General features: G+C 50.5%; 1 protein-coding gene across 6 annotated transcripts in view; it reads left to right on the forward strand.

Annotated features, from left to right (window-relative positions):
* Positions 1–18,852, forward strand: part of ABLIM3 (actin binding LIM protein family member 3) — a 109,150-nt gene that overhangs the window by 54,733 nt on the left and 35,565 nt on the right. For all 6 annotated transcript variants that reach the window (XM_032395217.1, XM_032395220.1, XM_032395219.1 and 3 more), the window contains 3 exons: positions 2,598–2,724; positions 6,572–6,665; positions 13,954–14,041. In XM_032395217.1, coding sequence (XP_032251108.1) covers positions 2,598–2,724; positions 6,572–6,665; positions 13,954–14,041 — 309 coding nt within the window. The remainder of the gene's footprint in view (positions 1–2,597; positions 2,725–6,571; positions 6,666–13,953; positions 14,042–18,852) is intronic.

Below are 18,852 nucleotides of genomic sequence, written 5' to 3' on the forward strand. Positions count from 1 at the left end.
AAAAAAAAAAAAAGGCAGTCATGACAAGTGTTGGTGAGGATGTGGATTGGTGCAGCCCCTGTGGGAAACAGTATGAAGGTTCCCCAAAAAATTAAAAGCAGAAATACCATATAATCCATCAATTCCACTGTTGGGTATTTTCCCAAAGAAAACAAAAACACTAATTTAAAAAGATATATGCACCCCTATGTTTATTGCAGTATTGTTTACAATAGCCAAGATATGGAAGGAACCCAAGTATCCATCGATTGATGAATGGATAAAGATGTGGCATATATATACCATGGAATATTACCCAGTCACAAAAAAGAATGAAATATGGCCATTTGCAACAACAACATGGATGGACCTAGAGGGTATAATGCTAAGTGAAATAAGTCAGACAGAGAAAGACAAATACTGTATGATTTCACTTATATGTAGAATCTCAAAAACAAAACAAATGAACAAACAAACCAAAAAAGCAGAAAGAGACCCATAAATACAGAGAACAAACTAATGGTTGCCAGAGCTGAAGGGGAAGAGGGATGGACAAAAGTTGGTGAAGGAGACTGGGAGGCACAGGTTTCCAGTTATGCAGTGAGTAGGTCACGGGGATGAAAGGCACAGCGTGGGGACTATGGTCAATGATACTCTAATAGCGGTGTGTGGGGACAGATGGGAGCTACACTTGTGCTGAGCACAGCATAAGGTATAGAGTTGTTGAATCACTATGTTGTATGCCCGAGACTGATACAACATTGGGTGTCAACTATACTGTAATAAAAAAAAAATCAGATAGGATATTAAAAATGGAGTTACAAAACAAAACAAAAAAGAATAAACCTTTTTGTGATACATATTTTTAAAAATGAAAATGAAAAAAAAATTAAAAAGGCACTCATGACAATTATGCCTGTCCAAAGGCAAAGTGGGCTTCCTCAAAAGGGGGTGAGCTTCCTACCCCTGGAGGCAATCAAGCAGTCAAGAATGCTATAGATTTCTGCATTAGGTGGGACTGTGACCAAGTGCTCCGCGAACTCTGAGCCCCTGTGGAATTATTTAACCCTATCAAGGAGGCCAACAGACACAAGTTCAGTATCTCTGGTTCAGTATTTGACCCCTGAGCCCTCAGGTTCTTCTATGCTGAGCATGGGCAAGTCACTTCTATAAAAGGAGAGGGGGGTGCCTGATGTCTCTAAACCATTACATTCTAAAGCCTGTGATTACCGGGATGGAGATGGTTAGAATTTTTCCAGGAGTGAGGAAGGAGAAGAAATCCCAAAACTATTCTCCCAACCCCCATCTGAAGGCCTGGGGCTTGAAGCATTTTGCAATCGGAGACCCTCCATCCCCCAGCCTGTGCTAAGGGATATTAGAAAGGCGCTAGGGAGCCAAGAGGCGGGAACTGTGGGAGTTGCCTCATCCAAGCACTTCATCAGGGCCCAGACCCTCCCCACAGTTGGCTGGGCACACCCCCTTCCTCGACAGGCGGACGCATCATCTTCTCTCCCAGGCCTGGCTCCCAGCTGGACATGAGGGCTTCCAGCCAGGCTCTCCCAACTTGTTATGCAGTTTCTCTTCTCCCCACTGCTCCAAAGTATGCATCTGTCTTGTGGCGCCGATAGAGAGGCTTGTCCTCCGGTAAACTTTGTCCCATGACCCTTTCCTCCTCCAGAGTGGGCCATCCGGTTGGGTAGGCCTGAATTCCCAGCATCTCCCAAGTACCTTGGATGCTGGCTCCATTTCCTGCCCCTCCCCAGACACGGATTGAGCAAGAAGCAGATGCCCGGCCCCCACGTTCTGTGGCCCTGGTGCGCGTTCCAGGGTGATGAGGATGGGGAGTAAGAACACCCCTCTGGTTTGGGACGGTCTTACCAGATTCTCTAATCCTTGGAGGAAAATGTTTGGCATATTATAAGCATGTTGGGGAGGGGGCAGGCACGGTAAACTCTGTCCTTTTCCTCAGTACTATGAGGTCCACTCCTTTATACTCATCCAGCAAATATGATCTGAGTTCCTACTATGTGTTGAGCACAGCACAAGGCAAGAGAATAGCTTTAACCACAAAGACAGGGTCCTTGCCATTGAGCATACAGCCCAAGGGTAGGAAAAATTAGATCCTAAGCTTATCCCCTGTAGCAGTGCTTCTCAGACTTGACTGTGCTTGGAGATTTAGGTGCAGTTCAGTAGGTCTGGGCGGGTCTGAGATGCTGCACATCTGCAGACTCCTAGGTGCAGCTGATGCTGCAGTCCCCAGGGCACGGACAGTGGCCTGCTTAGTTAGCTGTTGGAGGGCCCGCCAGAATCGGTGCAGGGTCTGTCTGTGTGGGATAAACATCGGTCAGGATGACAGAGAATTTCCTGGGGGAACCCTACCATGTCTTTCCTTCTCCCTCACACCAAGACCTCCTGTCCAGAAGCCAGAGCTCCGGGGAGGGGGGGTGAGGGGCTTTGCTTTCACCTGGCAGAGCTCCGGGCAGGTGTCCGTGCCAGGGTGGGAGCTGCTGTGGGAAAGCTGGTTTTCAGGGAGGGGTTTCCTTCACTTAGACTGAGACGATAGCAGTGGTCAGGGGGCCCAGGCTGTTCTGCTCAGTGGCGTCCTCTTGTCTTTGCAGACTGCGCTGGGTGCAAGGAGGAGATCAAGCACGGCCAGTCGCTCCTGGCGCTGGACAAGCAATGGCACGTCAGCTGCTTCAAGTGCCAGACCTGCAGTGTCATTCTCACCGGGGAGTACATCAGCAAGTGGGTGTCTCCCCCATCCCCGCCCGGCTTCCGGGACCCCCGCATTCTAGTGGCCTGCCCCAGGGGGCCCGCACCTGAATCTCCCAGGCCATCTCCTTGCACTTGCCTCCAGCCGCCACCCTCCCACAGCCACAGACAGCACCTCCCCAACCCCTGGGCCCTTCCGTGCTGCCTCCTCTGCCTGGGATGCTCTTCCCGCTCCTGGATGCGTTCGCTCCTCCCCTCCCTCTGGTCTTGGGTCCCACACCTGCTCTCCCCAGGCGGTCTCATACTGTCCCGGGCCACCTCCGTTCCCCCAACACCAGCCCTCACGGGGCCCTGTTTGTTCCCTTCACACAGGCTAACACCGTTTGCAGTCATACACTCATCCATGTTAACTTTTTTGATAATGATAATAATACCAGCTACCATTTACCGAGTTTTTATTACGTACAAAGGATATACTAATGGCTGTGTATGGGTTATCGCATTAAACCTCACAACTCCCCCTGTGAGGCGTCCATCCCCATTTTAAACGCTGTAAAAACTGAGGCTTGAGGAAGTGAGTAACTTGCTCCATGATGATATTTAATGTCTGTCCTCGCCGAGGTGGGGCCTCTGTTTGACCCACTGCGGCCTTCAGCGCATGCCCAACCCCTGGCCAACAATACAGTTGTTGAATGAATTGAGTTGAAATGAGATACAACGGACACCCGAAGCTATCAGCAGAGGGCTTCACCCCCAGTGGCTGCACAGAGCCTCACCAGACAAACCCCCCGCCTTGCCACTAGGCCCTAATGACCACATTCCCATACTCAAGTATGTAAAAGAAGTGATGGCCACAGCCCCTCACAGCGTTGATGTCTTATGACCCAGACACTGCTGAGGCGGCATGCTGACCCACTGCTAGGACGTGGTGAGCGCGTAAAGCTGTAGCATGTATGGAGTTTGCTGTCAGGAGAGTGATAGGCTAATAAGGGAGATAAACTAGATACATAAAGAATTACGGCACTAGGAGTTATGTGATAGGTAGCGCAAGAGTTTTGTTCTTTAAGACCCTTTAGATCACAAGCGACAGAAAACCCCATTCAAACTCACTTAAGCAAAAATGAGTTTATTGACTCAGAAGTAGGAAGGCCAGAGGCCTACTGACTTCCAGCATGGCTGAATCCAGGGGCTCAAAGAGGTTACTGGCACTGCAGAAGTCTCTCTCTCTCTCTCTCTCCCCCTCCCCTTCTCTCTCAGCTCTCCCTTCCTCTGTGTTGGGTTTATTCTCAAACAAGCCCTCCCCAAAGGGTAAGCATAGATGATCACCGGCAATTCCAGGGTTTCATTCTACCAGCGTAGCAAGCCCGGCGGAGAGACGGAGGCCTCTTTCCCAAGGAACCCAGCGAAAGTCCCATGGCTACCTCTGCTTTGGCTTGGGTCACACTCCCATTCCTGACCAATCACTGGCCAGGAGGATGTGAATCCTAGAGCCAGAGAGCAGCCCTCTGTGACCCACAGTAACTGTGAGTGGGAAGGAAAACCAGGCGAGGCTATGGGCAGAAAGGGGACATGGATGCCACCAGACAGCACTGTCTGGGTCAGAGGTCCAAGTGACAGTCTGCGAATATTCTGAGAAAGAAGGGAGCACTTCTAACTAGCAGGGAGTGAAATCTGGAATCTGGGAGAGCTTCATGGAAGATAGCCCTATTTGAGCCAGACCTTGAAAATGAGGGTAAGATGTGAAAATGCAAAGAAGGAAAGTTTGTAGGCAGAAGGCCCAGCCTGGGCAAGGGCAGGCTGGTGCCTGACACATCCACCTTGTTGGCCGGGGCTCAAACGTGTGCACGGGTGAAGCAGGGTCCGAGGCTGCAGAGGTGAGCTGAGGTCACATCACCGAGAGCTTTGAATGCCATGTTAGTAGGAGCTTGGCATTTCCCTCCGAGCCTGCCAAATAAGAAGTGCCCTTAGTGAGTCACCAGCCTGAGTCCTTGAGTCTGTGAGCCTAAGTCAGGGGTGTAGGGTTTGCTCAAAAGAGCTCCTCTCAGGAAGGCCCAGCCCCCATTGCCCATCCCACCTAAGGCCTCTGCAGCCTGGCTCTGGGCTCTTCATCTGGCTGCTGGCAGAGTGGTGGGCGCTTAGAGGCATTGCCTCTGGCATTGATGCCTGGGTCAGAAGCCCAGCCTCCGTGACCTTGGCAACGGACTTAACTTCTCTGAGTCTATGTCCTCGTTTATAAAAACAGGGAGGAGCAGACCTACCTCGTAGGGTGGTGCAAAGGCTCAGACATCATACTAGTAAGTGTCTAGTCAGTACTAATTTGACCATCTGCCTCTTTTTAGAATCATGGATATTTCAAATTCCCCAAGGCCTCCCAATCCATGGGTCCAAACGAGGTGGGGTTGGCATTTATACACAAATTTTGCTGGCGCATTGTACCCACCTCCTGACAAATGACTTTGTCCCCCTGCAAAGTCACCCTCCCACACCCACGGAGTGTGGAAGTGTTGGCAGGAGTGGGAGGAGGCTTGTCTCGGGGGCCTTCCAACAACAGTCTGACCGCTGGCCTTACTGGGCATTGGTCGTCACTGCTCCCTCCCCCTCAAGAGAACACACGCTCCCTGCCACACAGCCTGGGCTCCCAGCAAGCCCAGCATGGCAACAACTTGGAGATGAAACATTTGCATGCCTGTCCTTCAGGCCTCTCTGCGTCAGCCGGTTCCGTTGCACCCAAAAATGGGGGAAGTGTCCCTCTCTCCTCATGGACTCATTAGCAGCACAGAGCCGTGTCGTCAGATCTGGTCCTTAGAGCCAGGCAGGGCCCAGAGCTGGGGTGAGCTGTCTGACGTCCCCAGCTACCTCCATGTCCTCCTTGAAGACCCCTCTCCGCAATCATGGAGATTCCTCTGGCTGCCATTTGCGGTGTGCTCACTAGAGGCCAGGCACTGAGCCTGAGCCCCGGGGCACACGGCAGCCATGTCCTTCCGGCCGCAGGACCACCTCGGGGAGGACCCAGACCGCCTGGGTTTGAATCCAGCTTCAGGTCCTCTGTGTTGAGTTTTCTCATCGACACGATGGGGAGACTGATAGTTCTGACCTCACAGGGCTGCCGTAAGGATTCAGTGAAATCATCTATGTGAAACACCATCAGAGAGCCTGCCACACACCGAGAAATCAGCATCAGTGGCTATCAGTAGCAGAAAGTAGTGTAAGAATAATTCACAATAATCTTATTACTGCCTGATAAGTTGGAAGCACCGGGCGAAAATGAAACACATCGGAAGTGGTTAGGGTAGGTTCCACTTATCGCCTGACCCGAGAGCACAGTCAGATGATTCCCTCACTACAGGTAAAATTTTTTATCAGATGAGGAGCCCTGAAGGCTATGCACAAAAATTGACCCCATTGATGACTTCCTGGAAGGGGCTGGGAGGAAGGAGAAGACTTTTCCCTTTATGCCTTTGTAATGTGCCAAATGCAAATACTACCCATTCTAAATAAAATAAAACTTCATACATTTTTACAATACATTTTTACAAGAACCCTTTGGGATAAAGAGAAGAAAGTGGGTCTGGAGAACTTGTGGGGGAAAAATAGAAAGGGGAATAGAAAAGGGATATCCATGGCCAGCAGCCCAGACCGGTGGCTCCCAGGTGCACTTGGGGAGTTTGTCAAGAGGCAGATTCCTGGGCCCCCCTCCCAGGGGATCTCTGATTCCATAGATCTGAGGGGTGTCTGGGGAGTTTGCATTTTTAACAAACTCCCCAAGTGTTTCTAATCTTGGTCCAGTCACTACTGGCTGCGGGTCCAGGAACTTACATGTGACACCCCCCATGGACCACCCCCCCCAACTTCCTCTCCCTGTGTGGATTTCCTCTTGCAGGGATGGCATTCCGTACTGCGAGTCCGACTACCACTCCCAGTTTGGCATTAAATGCGAGACTTGTGACCGATACATCAGCGGCAGGGTCTTGGAGGTGAGTGGGTTCAAGTAACTGTGAAGATGTTTGCACAGGGTGGCCTGTGACTCCAAAAGGTCGTCACTGAGGACCCCTCTTCCATAGCACCCCCCCTCCCCTGCTGCCTTGACCTCCCTCAGCTTAGCTTGCTACATGACTTGAGCGGATAACTTTGCCTCTTTGGACACCCCTAAAATGAGAAGCTGGACAAAATTATTCCTGGCTCCAAAAATGCTGTGCTGGGAATATCAGTGGCTTCTCTGGACTCAGACCCAGATAGATTACTGGGGAGGGACAATTATGGTTTTCTTCCCAACCTTGCTAAAGGATGGAAGCCATTTTTAATTTTTTAAGCATTCGGTAATGTGCTGATTTAAGAACCAGCTTGTCTAGCAGCTTGCTCCCTGCGCCCTGCTTTGGCTGGTCCATCGCCATGGCAACAGCTCTCCCCTGCCTCCGATGCACAGCTAGCTCTGCCAGTAACAAGCAACCCGCGGCACCCTTTCTGAGCCCCTGCCCCAGCTCCCTGTCTGTCGCCCTTCCTGGCCTTCCTTCCCACACCCTGTGGGCCCAGAAAGCTGTCTTCCTATGCTTTGGGACCACCCACCTTGAGGAATTAAAAACAGGAAAGAGTCTGGTGCAGAGGACAGACAATAGCCTAAGACCAGGAACAGTTGGGTTCGGATATTGACTCAACTGCTAACTCATGCTCACATTTGGGGTGAGTGTCTTTGCCTCTCTAGGCCTCAGTTTTCCCTTCTGACAGTGGCTGGGGGACGGCAGACTGGGGCAGCTCTTGCGAGCAAAATCATTAATTGTGTCAAAGCTGTCCAGTTGGTGGTGGTCACCTGCAGTCAGCACTGTGTTGAGAAGGATTCTGCAGCCACATGTGGGCCCAGCAGGAGAGACTGTTGTAACCAGGGAAGGAGGAGCCCAGGAGATGTACTGAAGCTGAGCCCCGAGGATGTGAAGGAGGCTGTCTTCTGATGCCCTAGAGGAAGAAAAGAGCTTGACCCATTCAGGGAACAGAGAAAAAAAGCCAGTGTGGCTGAATTATGTAAACTGGGGTTCGGGGAGAATGGTCTATCACACAGCGCATACCACATAGAGCTTTGTAGCCGTTTAGGAGTTTGGATTTTGTAGTAAGTGCAATGGAAAGGTATTGGAGAGTTTTAAACCGAGGAGCAACGTGGTAAGATTGTAGGGAGTCAGAGAGAATAAGATAAAGGCACAGAGCTGATAAACCATTAAAGCTTTCCAGGGAGCAGTAGGGGTGAAGTGTGGAGGAGAAGGCAAGACACAGGAGCGCAGCTAGGGTGTTGGCCCCAGTTTCCCAGGGCCCCCATTCCAGGGTGAGGAGTTTGTATGGGATTCACTGGGCAACAGGCATTGTGGAAAGACCGAGCATGAGCGATCCCCTTAGAGTTGCTCCTTAGAGACGGATGACGTGATGGACACGGGTTACATTCGGAGGAAAGATACTGGAAGTGGGAGACCAGCGAGGAGGCCATGACACTGTGGGCAGGACTCAAGATCTATAGTAGCAGCAGCCAGAGCACCCACCTGCCTCCCGCATGATGGGAGTGGAACTCCCATAGCTTTGCGGTGGGGCCACGGGTAGACATGAGGATTGAAGGAAAAGAGGCCAGAAGTTGTACCAAAGCATCAACCCTGGATGAGAGGAAGTCTGGTGCTGTTCTCTGTGGAACTGGGGGTGGCAGGGAAAGAAGCTGATCTGGGCAGAAACACAGTGAGTTCCATTCGGGACAGGCTGTGATTGAAATTCCGGGAAGGTTTCAGGAAGGCAGTCAGAAATGTGGAGCAGAGCTCAGGAACACAGCTCAGGCGTGGAAGGAATAATCTCAGAAAGGCTAGGATTTGCATAAGAGTCAGCCCCAGGGCAGTCACCAGGATTGGGGGTGGGGGGGAATAGAGGAAGAGAGAGAGAGGAAGAGAGGGAGGGGGAGGGAGGGAAGAGTGGGCTGAAGGCAGCCTTGGGGAATAACTACTTATGGGCTCGGGAATACTGAGGAGTTGTCAGAGAAAGAGGAAGAGCTGTGAGGGGAGAATGGGGGCCAGGCCACAAGAGGACAGCGCTTCAGAAAGGAGGGCGTGGCCCGCCCGCGTTGGTCAGATTCTGTAGAGCAGTTGAGGACTATGTGGGCTGAGAAAAGGCTGGGGGGGGGGGAGGGAAGGTAACCTTCAGGACAGTTTCAGCTCTGCAGGATTATAGGGGTTATAGGCATCTGCATCCTAGTGGGGTAAAGGGTCCGTGGGATGAGAGATCATAAAAGCAGACTTTTTTTTAAAAGATTTTATTTATTTTTTATTTATTTATTTGAGAGAGAGAGAGCATGAGCAAGGGGATGGGCAGAGGGAGAAGCAGACTCCCCACTGATCAGGGAGCCTGAGGTGGGACTTGATGGGACTTGATCCTGGGACTCTGGGATCATGACCCAAGCCCAAGGCAGACACCGAATGGACTGAGCCACCCAGGCGCCCCAAAGCAGACTTTTCTTTGGAAAAGGAGGAAATGTGGATCACACGCAGGGCTGCAGATGGGAATTCATCCCAGCATTTCCAAGCTGCTTTGAAACTGTGTCTGCAGTGGCTGTCTTCTCCCTTGTGTTACTGTGTTTTAGCATCATGGGAGCCTCCGTTCGGGCTGCTGTTGTAACCGGGTTTCGATTGATTCCATTTGTACAAGGCTCCATTAGCATCGTGGACTTAATGATTTTTTTTTCTTAGCGCTGGAAGAGACTTTTAGCTATTAACTAGTTAACCCTCCTCATTTTACAGATGAGAAAAGTGAGCCCCAAGACGTGTGATGTTATTCCAAGGTCATACACAGTGTTTCTGGTAAAGCGGGAGCTAAAATCTAGAACTCCAGACTCCTATATCCCATACACGTGCCCACAGCTCTCAGCCACTCCGGGGGAGGCGGGGGGGGGGGGGGGTGTCTTTGAGGTCACATGATGTCATGACCTACATGGTTAGAGTAGAACAGACTTGGATTCCAATTTTACCACTTCTAGCCATGAAACCTGAAGCAAGTCACTTTCTCCAAGACTTGGAGTCTTCATCTATCATGGCGAATTCTACTATTCAACTTCTGATGGATATGTTAGTGTAAAATAATAGAAAATAAATATATTTATTGGTCTCTGCCGCCAGTTCCTAGCACAGGGCTCCTAAAACCTTTGCAATGTCCTAAGTGTTAAGAGCACTAGGAGCATCTTTTGTTCTAATATTTGTCTTTGACCCGGCTTCCTGACGCAGAGTTCCTAAATTTCCTGGAATTTCCTGGGTGATCAGAGTGTCTTTTGTTCTAATGAGGGGACTCTAGGTGGGCTCCTGGAGAGCTTCAGGATGGGGGCTGATCACCAGGAAGACCAAGCCATGATTGGAAGCTTGGAACTTTCAGCCCCACCTCCCATCTGCCAAGAGTGGGAGAGACAGGGGCTGGAGACTAAGGTAATGGTGGATCATACCTATGTGATGAAGCTTCCATAACAGTCCCCAAAGGATGGGGTCTGGAGAGCTTCCAGGTTGCTGAACATGTGGAGGTTCTGGGAGAGTGGTGTGTGGGGAGAAGGCATGGAAGCTCCGAGCCTCTTCCCACACACCTTGTCCTACGAATCTCCTCCAGCTGGATATTCATCTCTATCCTTTATCCTAAGTAAATGTAAGTGTTTCACCGAGTTCTGTGAGCTATTCTAGCAAATTATCGAACCCAGCCTGGGGGTCATGGGAACCCCAATTTATAGCCAGTCAGCCAGAAGCACAGGTGACAACCTGGGACTTGGGATTGGCATCTGAAGTGGGGGAGGGGCAGCCTTGTGAGCCTGAGCCCTTAACCTGTGGGGTCTGACACTCTTCCCAGGTAAATAGTGTCAGAACTGAGTTAAGTGGTAGGGCACCCCGCTGGTGTCTCAGAAAATTGCTTGCTATGGAACAACCCCCCCACCACACACACACACACATCTAGTGTCAGACGTCTTATGAGTAGCGTAGTCATGTGAGAGGAAAGGACACATACAGGAGTGTCTTTACGGGTAGTCAGGGCTTTTTTGGTTGCAAGTGCAGAAATTATATTCAAATGGCTCAGGCCAAAAAGGAAATTTATCAGCTCCCATAATAAAAAGCCCAGAGGGAGGTCTTGCTTCAGGCGCAGCTGGATCCAGTGCTCAAATGAATGCATTTGGAGTATCCTGCCATCCTGGCTCCAGTTTGTCCTGTGTTGGCTTTATTCTCAGGACGGCTCTCCTTCATGATGGGAGAGTTGGACACCAGTCGCTCCAGGCTTACATCCTATCAGACAGCATCCCCCAGGGGAAGGGGAGCTTCTCTTTTCTCATAGCTCAGCCCAGGACTGGCTCTCACTGGACAATCTCAGACCCGTCTCCAAACCAATAACTATGACCATAGAGTTGGAATATACTTATTGGTGGGGTCAGCCCTACTTAACCACATGGACTGATGTGGAGAATGGGTAGTCCCACCCAGGTAAGGCCTGGTGCTGTTTCTGGAAGAAGGGGGAAGGATGTTGGCCAGGCAAAAATAACACTTGCCCACTACAGGGCCCAGGACATTTGCAGGGACACAATAGGTACGTAATTAAATTCCATTTCCCCTTTCCCATTCCCTCCCTAGGCCACCCCGCAAGTACTTCCTCAGTGACAGAGCTCAACATGCTGAATGACAGTCACACTTCTTTCTTCCTAGTCTGTGTCCTCTCCAAGGAGAACAACAGTGCCCAGTACCACCTCTCCTGACCTCACTCTGGTTCTCAGCCCTCTCCGATACGCCCCGTTTTTCTGCACTGTTTTCTTGATTTCGGTTTCTTAACAGAGTGTCCCATCTTACCTCGCTGACTATGCTGGGTGCCGGCTGCTCTGGCAGCCTCCCTCCCTCAAGTTGCTTCCAAGTTGTCGCTAAGATGGTGCGCGGCATCTCTCGGCCCGGGTGGGGTGATGGGGCGTGACATTTCGGAAGATGCCAAGCTTCGGTTTTGCTGAGGCGCTGTTGCCTCCCTGGAAAACAGGTCTATAATTGAAATGATAAAGACACACAAAGTAGGAAGAGGCTACTAATTAAACCGATTATCCCTGTCACGGTAGGAGAGAGTCAGTCCCACGACATCTCAGCTTGGGAAAATAGCAGGCTCCTTCCAAAGTTTGAACACAGTTTGCTTTGATGATGAAAAGGGCATTTTATCATTGGTGGGAGCCACACAAAGCAGACAGAAGTAAGGAACACTGGAGATTTTTTTTTATTTTTTGAAAAATCTGCCCTTTCTTCATTCTTGCTAAGTTCTTAGAATAAATCAAGTATCTCCAGAATAGGCAAGCCCATGCCTACCCATCCACCATGCCCAAAAAAGATTCAGAAATAAGCCTTCAGCATTATTCAGTTATAATTTTTGAATTGGAAGGAACCCATTAGCATCCCGCCAAGTGATGGCTTGGGAAGCGGCTTTTAACAATCCCCCAATATCCATCAATTTCCCTCAGGCATATCCCCCCAAATTCACCTTGCCCTAACATGCAAAATATACACTTGACTCTTAAACAATGTGGGGTTCAGGGCACTGACCCCCACACAGTTGAAAATCCATGTATCATTTTGACTCCCCAAAAACTTAACTACTAATACCCTACTGTTGACTGGAAGCCTTACCCATAACATAAACATCGATTAACACATATTTGTGTGATGTATGTATTCTCTAACGGTATTCTTACAATAAAGTAAGCTAGGGAGAAGAAAATGCTATTAAGAAAATCATAAGGTAAAGAAAACACATTTACAGTGCTCTATTTGTTGAAAAAAATACTCACCTGTAAGTGGACCAACGCAGTTCAAACCCATGTTGTTCAAGGGTCAGGTGTACCTTCAAAACAAGCCCCACCTTCCAGCCCCATCGCTGAGCCGAGTTCCTCCATATGGAGAGTCTGGAACCACCACTGAAGGACCCCTGCATACCAAGTCCTCTGGGCTGGGACTGTAGTGTCAGAACGGTCAGCGTGGAAGTGAGTGCTACATGGATGACCTGTCCTCCCGGGTGACCTGCCCTCCCGGGTCCAGCTGCTATTGCTCCTGGTTTCCAGTGACACCTAGAGGCATAACCTTCTCTGAGCCTGTCTCTTCCCCCATAGAAGAATTTGCAGCTGCAAATCATTGCCATTTCTATTTGAAGTAGTCGTAGGAAAGGAAAGTGGGAATAGTCAAGGGGGCTCGCCAAAACCAGACTGGGGTGAGTGGGGGATGGGGCAGACGTACTGGGGTGCTGCCGTCGCAGGCCCGGAGCCTCAGGGTCAGAAACTCCCTAGCAGGTCCTGCCTTTGTGGGGCCCATTTTTGTCCACCGAGCCCTAAAAGCCTGTCCTTCACGTGCCACTCTCAGAAGTTTTGCCATGTCTATGGACCTTGTATATGAATTCTTACTTAATACTTTCATTTGTCTTTAAGTTGACTCACTTACAAATAAAAAAAAAAAATGTAACAAGAAAACCAAGATCACTTCCTATATTGCCAGTAACCATATATATATATACACACAGATATAGCTCTAACTGGATTCTACTGCTTGTGGAGGCTCCAAGCCTCAAGCGTATTCTCATTCTTAAAAAGGTAGGTTAGTAAGTTTCAGATAGATGTTAAAGACACAGTAGCGCCAAACTGGTACTCTCTCCTTGAGAAAACCAGAAGAATTTGGGGCGCCTGGCTGACTCAGAAGAGCATATGACTCTATCTCAGGGTTGTGAATTCAAGCCCCATGTTGGGTGTAGAGATTACTCAAATGAATAAAATTTTTTTTAAAATGGAAAAATTGGCAGAGGAGTGAAAAGGAGGTCCTTTTCTTCATTGATCCCATGTTATTAAATCCCAGGTCCATGTACCACTCAAAGTCACTCAGGTACCACTAGTGGTCCCCATTCTTGGGGAAATGTTGGGCCCCATTCTTGGGGAAATGTTGGGGTGTCCTCAAAGCAAGATTGTTTCCTCATCTAGAAATGAGGAGGTGGGACGAGTGGCCGCCAAGGGGTCCTTTCACTGCCAAAATAGAAGTGCAGGGGTCCAGGGAAGTCCCCTGAACTGCCTTCGGGGACCCATGGTATGGAGTCACCAAGCTTCCTGGGTGGGCTTTTAGATGGTTCTGGACTCCCCTAGGTTGACTCCCAACCAACCTTAGGGTCATGAAGTCACCAGCAACGCTAATGTGCCTAGGAGATGTTCAAACCCAACCTGCCTCGTGCACAGCAGCCCCAGCTCTGACCTCCTCTTTCTTCTTTTTATTTCCACAGGCAGGAGGGAAGCACTACCACCCGACCTGTGCCCGGTGCGTCCGCTGTCACCAGATGTTCACGGAAGGAGAGGAGATGTACCTCACAGGTAAGCAAACCTGACCTTCTGGAAGGCATCACTGTCCACCCGCGTCTGTAAAGGCAGATACAATCTCCTTCATTTCGGTGTTATCTTTGTTTTTGGCTTGTCCTCAAAATTGCAATTAATTCGCCCCTCTCTGGGTGGTTTGGGAAAGTTGCCGATGTGGCTAATACGAAGTGACATGTAATCTGCCTCCTGTCCCTGTGCGCCTCCACCCGCTGCTCAGCTGGCCTGCCTCCAGGGCAGGGCTCTGAGCAGACTCCCCTGGCTCCGCCTGGGTGCGGGAGCGGGAGCAGAACCAGGCCAAGGGGTCAGAGAACCTCACAAAGATGCGAGTGTTGCGGGACGTCCGCAGCATCACAGCCCCTACCCCACCTCCCTCTCCCGCCCCCCACAACTCAGAGCGCCACCACAGGCTGCTGCTCAGGTCTCCCCTCGGACTCTCGGGGTACACGAAAAGAAATGGAAGGGAACCAGCAGTCTCCAAGAAGCAAAGAGGGACTGGTCTCCCTCTGCCACCTCCCAGGGCCCAGCCCTCTGGCCCCAGGCTTCTTGCCCGTCTCCCACTCAGTCCCCAGGCTCTGTTCTAGGCTCCAACCTCGGCGCAGTCCATCCTCCCAGGATATCGTAGTGTTGTCGGCAGATCCCTGTCTTCAGGGCCCCTGGCTGCCCACCGCTGTAGGTATCGGCACTTCAGCCTAGCGTTCAGGACCCTCTCACTGAGGTCTCAGACTGCCTTTCTATTTCCAGCCTTGAATAAACCCAACATTCAGCTGTCAGAGCCCGAGTGCAATTGCCTCTCCGTCCACTCAACAACCATCTCTTGAGACGCTACCTTGTGTGGGCTCTGCCCCAGGGTCCTTAGTGAGTTCCAGCCCCAGCCCCACACAGGGTGGGGGGGGGGCCACAGTCAGGAATCCCACAGATAACCGTCCACAGTGATAAGCTTCATGAAGGGGGCAGGTATGGGACTCTGAGAGCACTTAATGTGTGGAGTGAATGTCGGGGAAGATTATATTTAGACTTCCTCAGGAGGAAGGGCCAGGAGCTGGGACCCAAAGGATGGGTGGGCTAGGATACGCCCCCTGAGGGGACAGAATCTGCCAGGCTCTGAGGCAGCTAAGGAAACGGCAGGCGTGGGAGGCCGTAGCTGGGGAGCAGATGAGGTGAGAAGTTAGGCAGGGCAGGGGGCAGGGGCAGACAGCGAACTCATGCCCTGCTGCATCCTCGTTGTTGCTCTTTGTTTGCCTGCGTCCTGGCACACTCCAGTCTCCCATGCCCTCGTTTGGAAATCCTGCCATTCTAGCCCCAGGTGGGTCACTACCGACTTCATGACCCCCTCAGGTGCCCCTGACCCCACCCACAACTTAACACACTCCCTCCGTCCCGGTCCCCTCCAGCTTGCAGTGGAGTCCTTGGCCTTCTCTGGGAGACCTTTTGCTCCTGACGTTGACCCCACTAAGTACTCCCTCTTCAGGTGGTCACTGTTGGCTGGTTAGTTGGCTTGCTGGGTGATTAGGCATGCCCAGATGTTTGAGTAGCCACAGGCGGGCCCCTCCTCCACATTTCCCCACAAGGCAGAAGGCCTGGGAAGCAGTCACAGAGAGTGTGTCTCCCTGTCACGCTTGTGCTAGCCGCAGTGGCCCGGCCGCAAGGTCCCTCACCCTGCAATGCGTGCTTTTGCCTAGATCAGGGTTCTCAGCCTTCCCGCCGTCGACACTTCGGGCCAGAGAAGTCTTTGGTGTAGGGACTGTCCTAGGCATTGCGCAGGGTTTAGTAGCATACCTGGCCTTTACCCTTCCAGTCGTGACAACCAAAAATATCCCAGACATCTGCCCTGGGGGGGCGGGGGCAAAATTGTTCTCCGTGGAGAACCACTGGCCTAAATATAGTCAAGAGAATCTCATACCTTCTACTGGGAATGCTGGAGCAGGAATTCTCTGTTGGATTGGACTAGGTGACCATTTCTAAGATGCTGTTGAGTTTACAACTACCTACTTATATGTACAGTCAGACACTGGAGATGGAAGGGTCCCAGAGGTCACCCTAGACTATTAAGTAACAACACTCACTGTATAGATGGGAACTGTGAGGCCCAGAGAGAGGTAGAGCATTAGGGGCAAACTGGCTTTATGACACCCACCCCAGGGCTCTTTCCACCTCACCTCCTGCGACCCAGGATCTGCCTGCTACTTACGTCCCTACAAGGACTGGACCTTTCTCTTTCATCAGCACTGATCCCTGGCGCTTTTGCTGCAGGACGCTGGGTTATGTGCTGGGAAGTCCCCCAGAGTCTCAGCACACTGCATGATGTCTTCGTGGACCCTGATCACCAAGAGAATCTGGACTGTGCACTTAGTTTGGAAATGCGTTGCATGGTATTTCTCTCCCCCTTTCCTGATAAACACATTTCATAGTGTTGAAACTATTCTCTCACTCACCTCACTAGAATAATCAACATCTTTATCTCCCTGCTTGAATTCCCAATCCTAATCTCCCCGTTTGGTGCCTTGAATCCTGGCTCCACTGCTTACTAAATTTTTTTACCTTGGGCAAGTCTCTTAACACTGAACCTCGGTTACCTAGCCTGGTAACTAGGTAGAATAGGTTATTAACAGTCCCTACAAAATATGATAAGTTCATGACACATGGAAAGCTCTTAGTTCATTCATTCGTTCAACAAATACTGCCTGTGAGCACTGCCTGTGTGCTCAGTGCTCCCTTAACAACCAGAGATGTAGCAGTGAGCCAGTCTGGCAAGTTCTCTGCCCTTCCGGAGCTCACATCCTCATGTATCAGAATCTTCTAAGCCTTGCTTCTGGCCAGAACTTCATAGAATGCTGCAAGGGTTAAGTGATGAGGTGAACAGCTTGGTGATCATTCGAGAGAAGCCATGATCAAACCTACCATAGAGATGCCTGCAGGAAGTGGGAGATATTTTTGGTGATGAAGAAGGGCCTGTCACCCTCCTCCTTAATTATCCCCATTCCTACCCTCCTGGCTCCTGGGAGAGTGGGAGTAATTGCAGGGCGTTCAAGGACCTGCCTCAAGGGATGCTGTGTGATTGTACAGTGAGGGGGACCAGGCCATCCCATGCTAGAGTCATGCTGACTCGGGCTATAAGTGTCATAGGGGTGGCAGCAAGAAGAGGGTTCTGCTACCACTGAGAGCCGGGCCTCTGATTGTCTCAGATACCCTCCCTGGGTGGGGGTACCAGGACTCAGAATGATATTCCCCAGAAATGGCAAGAAAACTCTCCTCGTAGGCAGCACAGAAGTGAGGAGAGCCAGGACTCCTGAGTTCAAGCACCAGCACTCCTGTGGATGGGCTGTGACCTTGAGAAGTGACTTCCTTCTCTGGGTCTCTTCCTTCACCTGCAAAATGAGAGTAATTATTCTGTCTCTCATTCATACATTCAAACTGGAGCCATGCTATGTGCCAGGTTCTCTGTGATGTGCTGGGTGCTCAGACATGAACGAGGCAGGAGTGCTTGCTTCCTCGGTGAAGTTCACTATCAGGAGGGGAGACCGACTTTAATCAAATAGAAGCGTAAATACAACAACAAGCTGTGATAAATGCAGAGAAGGCAAAGCTTGGGAGCAATGGGAGTGTGTTTAGAAGGCTCCTGATCTAGTTCTGGGAGGTCAGAGGAGGCTCTGCTGAAGAAGGGAAATTTCAAGCCAAGATCTTGGAAATGAGTAGGAGGTGGGAGGGTGAAGAGGGGAGGAAAGATGGTGGAGGCGGAGGGAGTAGCAGGTGCAAAGGCCCTCGGTGGGAGGAAGCACCATGCGGTAGAGAAACGGAGGCAGGCCCACACGCCCTGCCTACAGAAGCAGGTGTGCTCCACAAGGTCCTTGTGAACATCAGAGAGAATGAATGTGAAGGTGCTGAGGGCCCCGTGAAGCAACATACGTGAGAGAGAGAGAGAGAGAGCGTGAGGAAGGCTGCAAAGTTTAAAATCCCGGTCTTGTCAGTCCTGTAGCGGACACAGCGAGGCACTGACGGCCGCCTCGGGAGGTTCTTCGGGTCAGTTTGTTTGTGTTTTAATTACTGTGTGATGGCTTTCTGATGAGCTCTAATTGGGAGAAGGCTGACGTCTGTCAAGAGAAGAACTTCTGGGGCCCCCCGGAGACCAAAGCAAGTTTTCTTTTATTTGTTTTTTCAGTTCTGCTGTGCATTCAGTCTTTTAACTGTTTCTGTAAAGATGCCAGATTTCTAATCTGTTTGTTGTCCAAACCCTTCATTTGGGCTTCACCAGGGAATCACGTCATTGATTTCGTGCAGCAGAATAATAGCCAAGATGCTGCAGGTTCGAGCAAAACATACTGAAATCACGAAGGTTACAGCTGCTGGATTGGTGGGAGTTTTTCTAAACTCAAAATGTGGCTCATGAGATAGATTTTGGTTTTATTCTAAAAATGCCTGTACCCAGGGAAAAGGAGAGATAGACTTTGTTCCTCTCCTTCTTTCTATGCTACATACACCCCTGTTCCGAGGGTCTGAGAGAGAAGGACGCTGGGAGCCCAGGAGCTGGGCTGCAGAGTTTTAAACAGGTCTCTGTTAGCACTCGTGTAGTTAATGAAAACCCACAGGCAGGAGATCCTGACAAACCTTGCTCTGCAAACGGAAGAAGTGTAACAAATTGTAGGTCCTGCTAATAATAATAATAGGCCATCAGCTGATATTCGTTGAGTACTTAGAATGTGCCAAGCACTGTACTGAGTTTTAAACGCAGTCTCCCATTTTATCCCCACAACAGCCCTGTGAGCCAAAAGCCATGAATATCCCCGTATTAGAGAACAAGAACGTTTAGAGAG

This window comes from Phoca vitulina, unplaced genomic scaffold (assembly GCF_004348235.1).
Source record: "Phoca vitulina isolate PV1807 unplaced genomic scaffold, GSC_HSeal_1.0 scaffold83, whole genome shotgun sequence".
NCBI classification, from domain to species: Eukaryota; Metazoa; Chordata; class Mammalia; order Carnivora; family Phocidae; genus Phoca; species Phoca vitulina.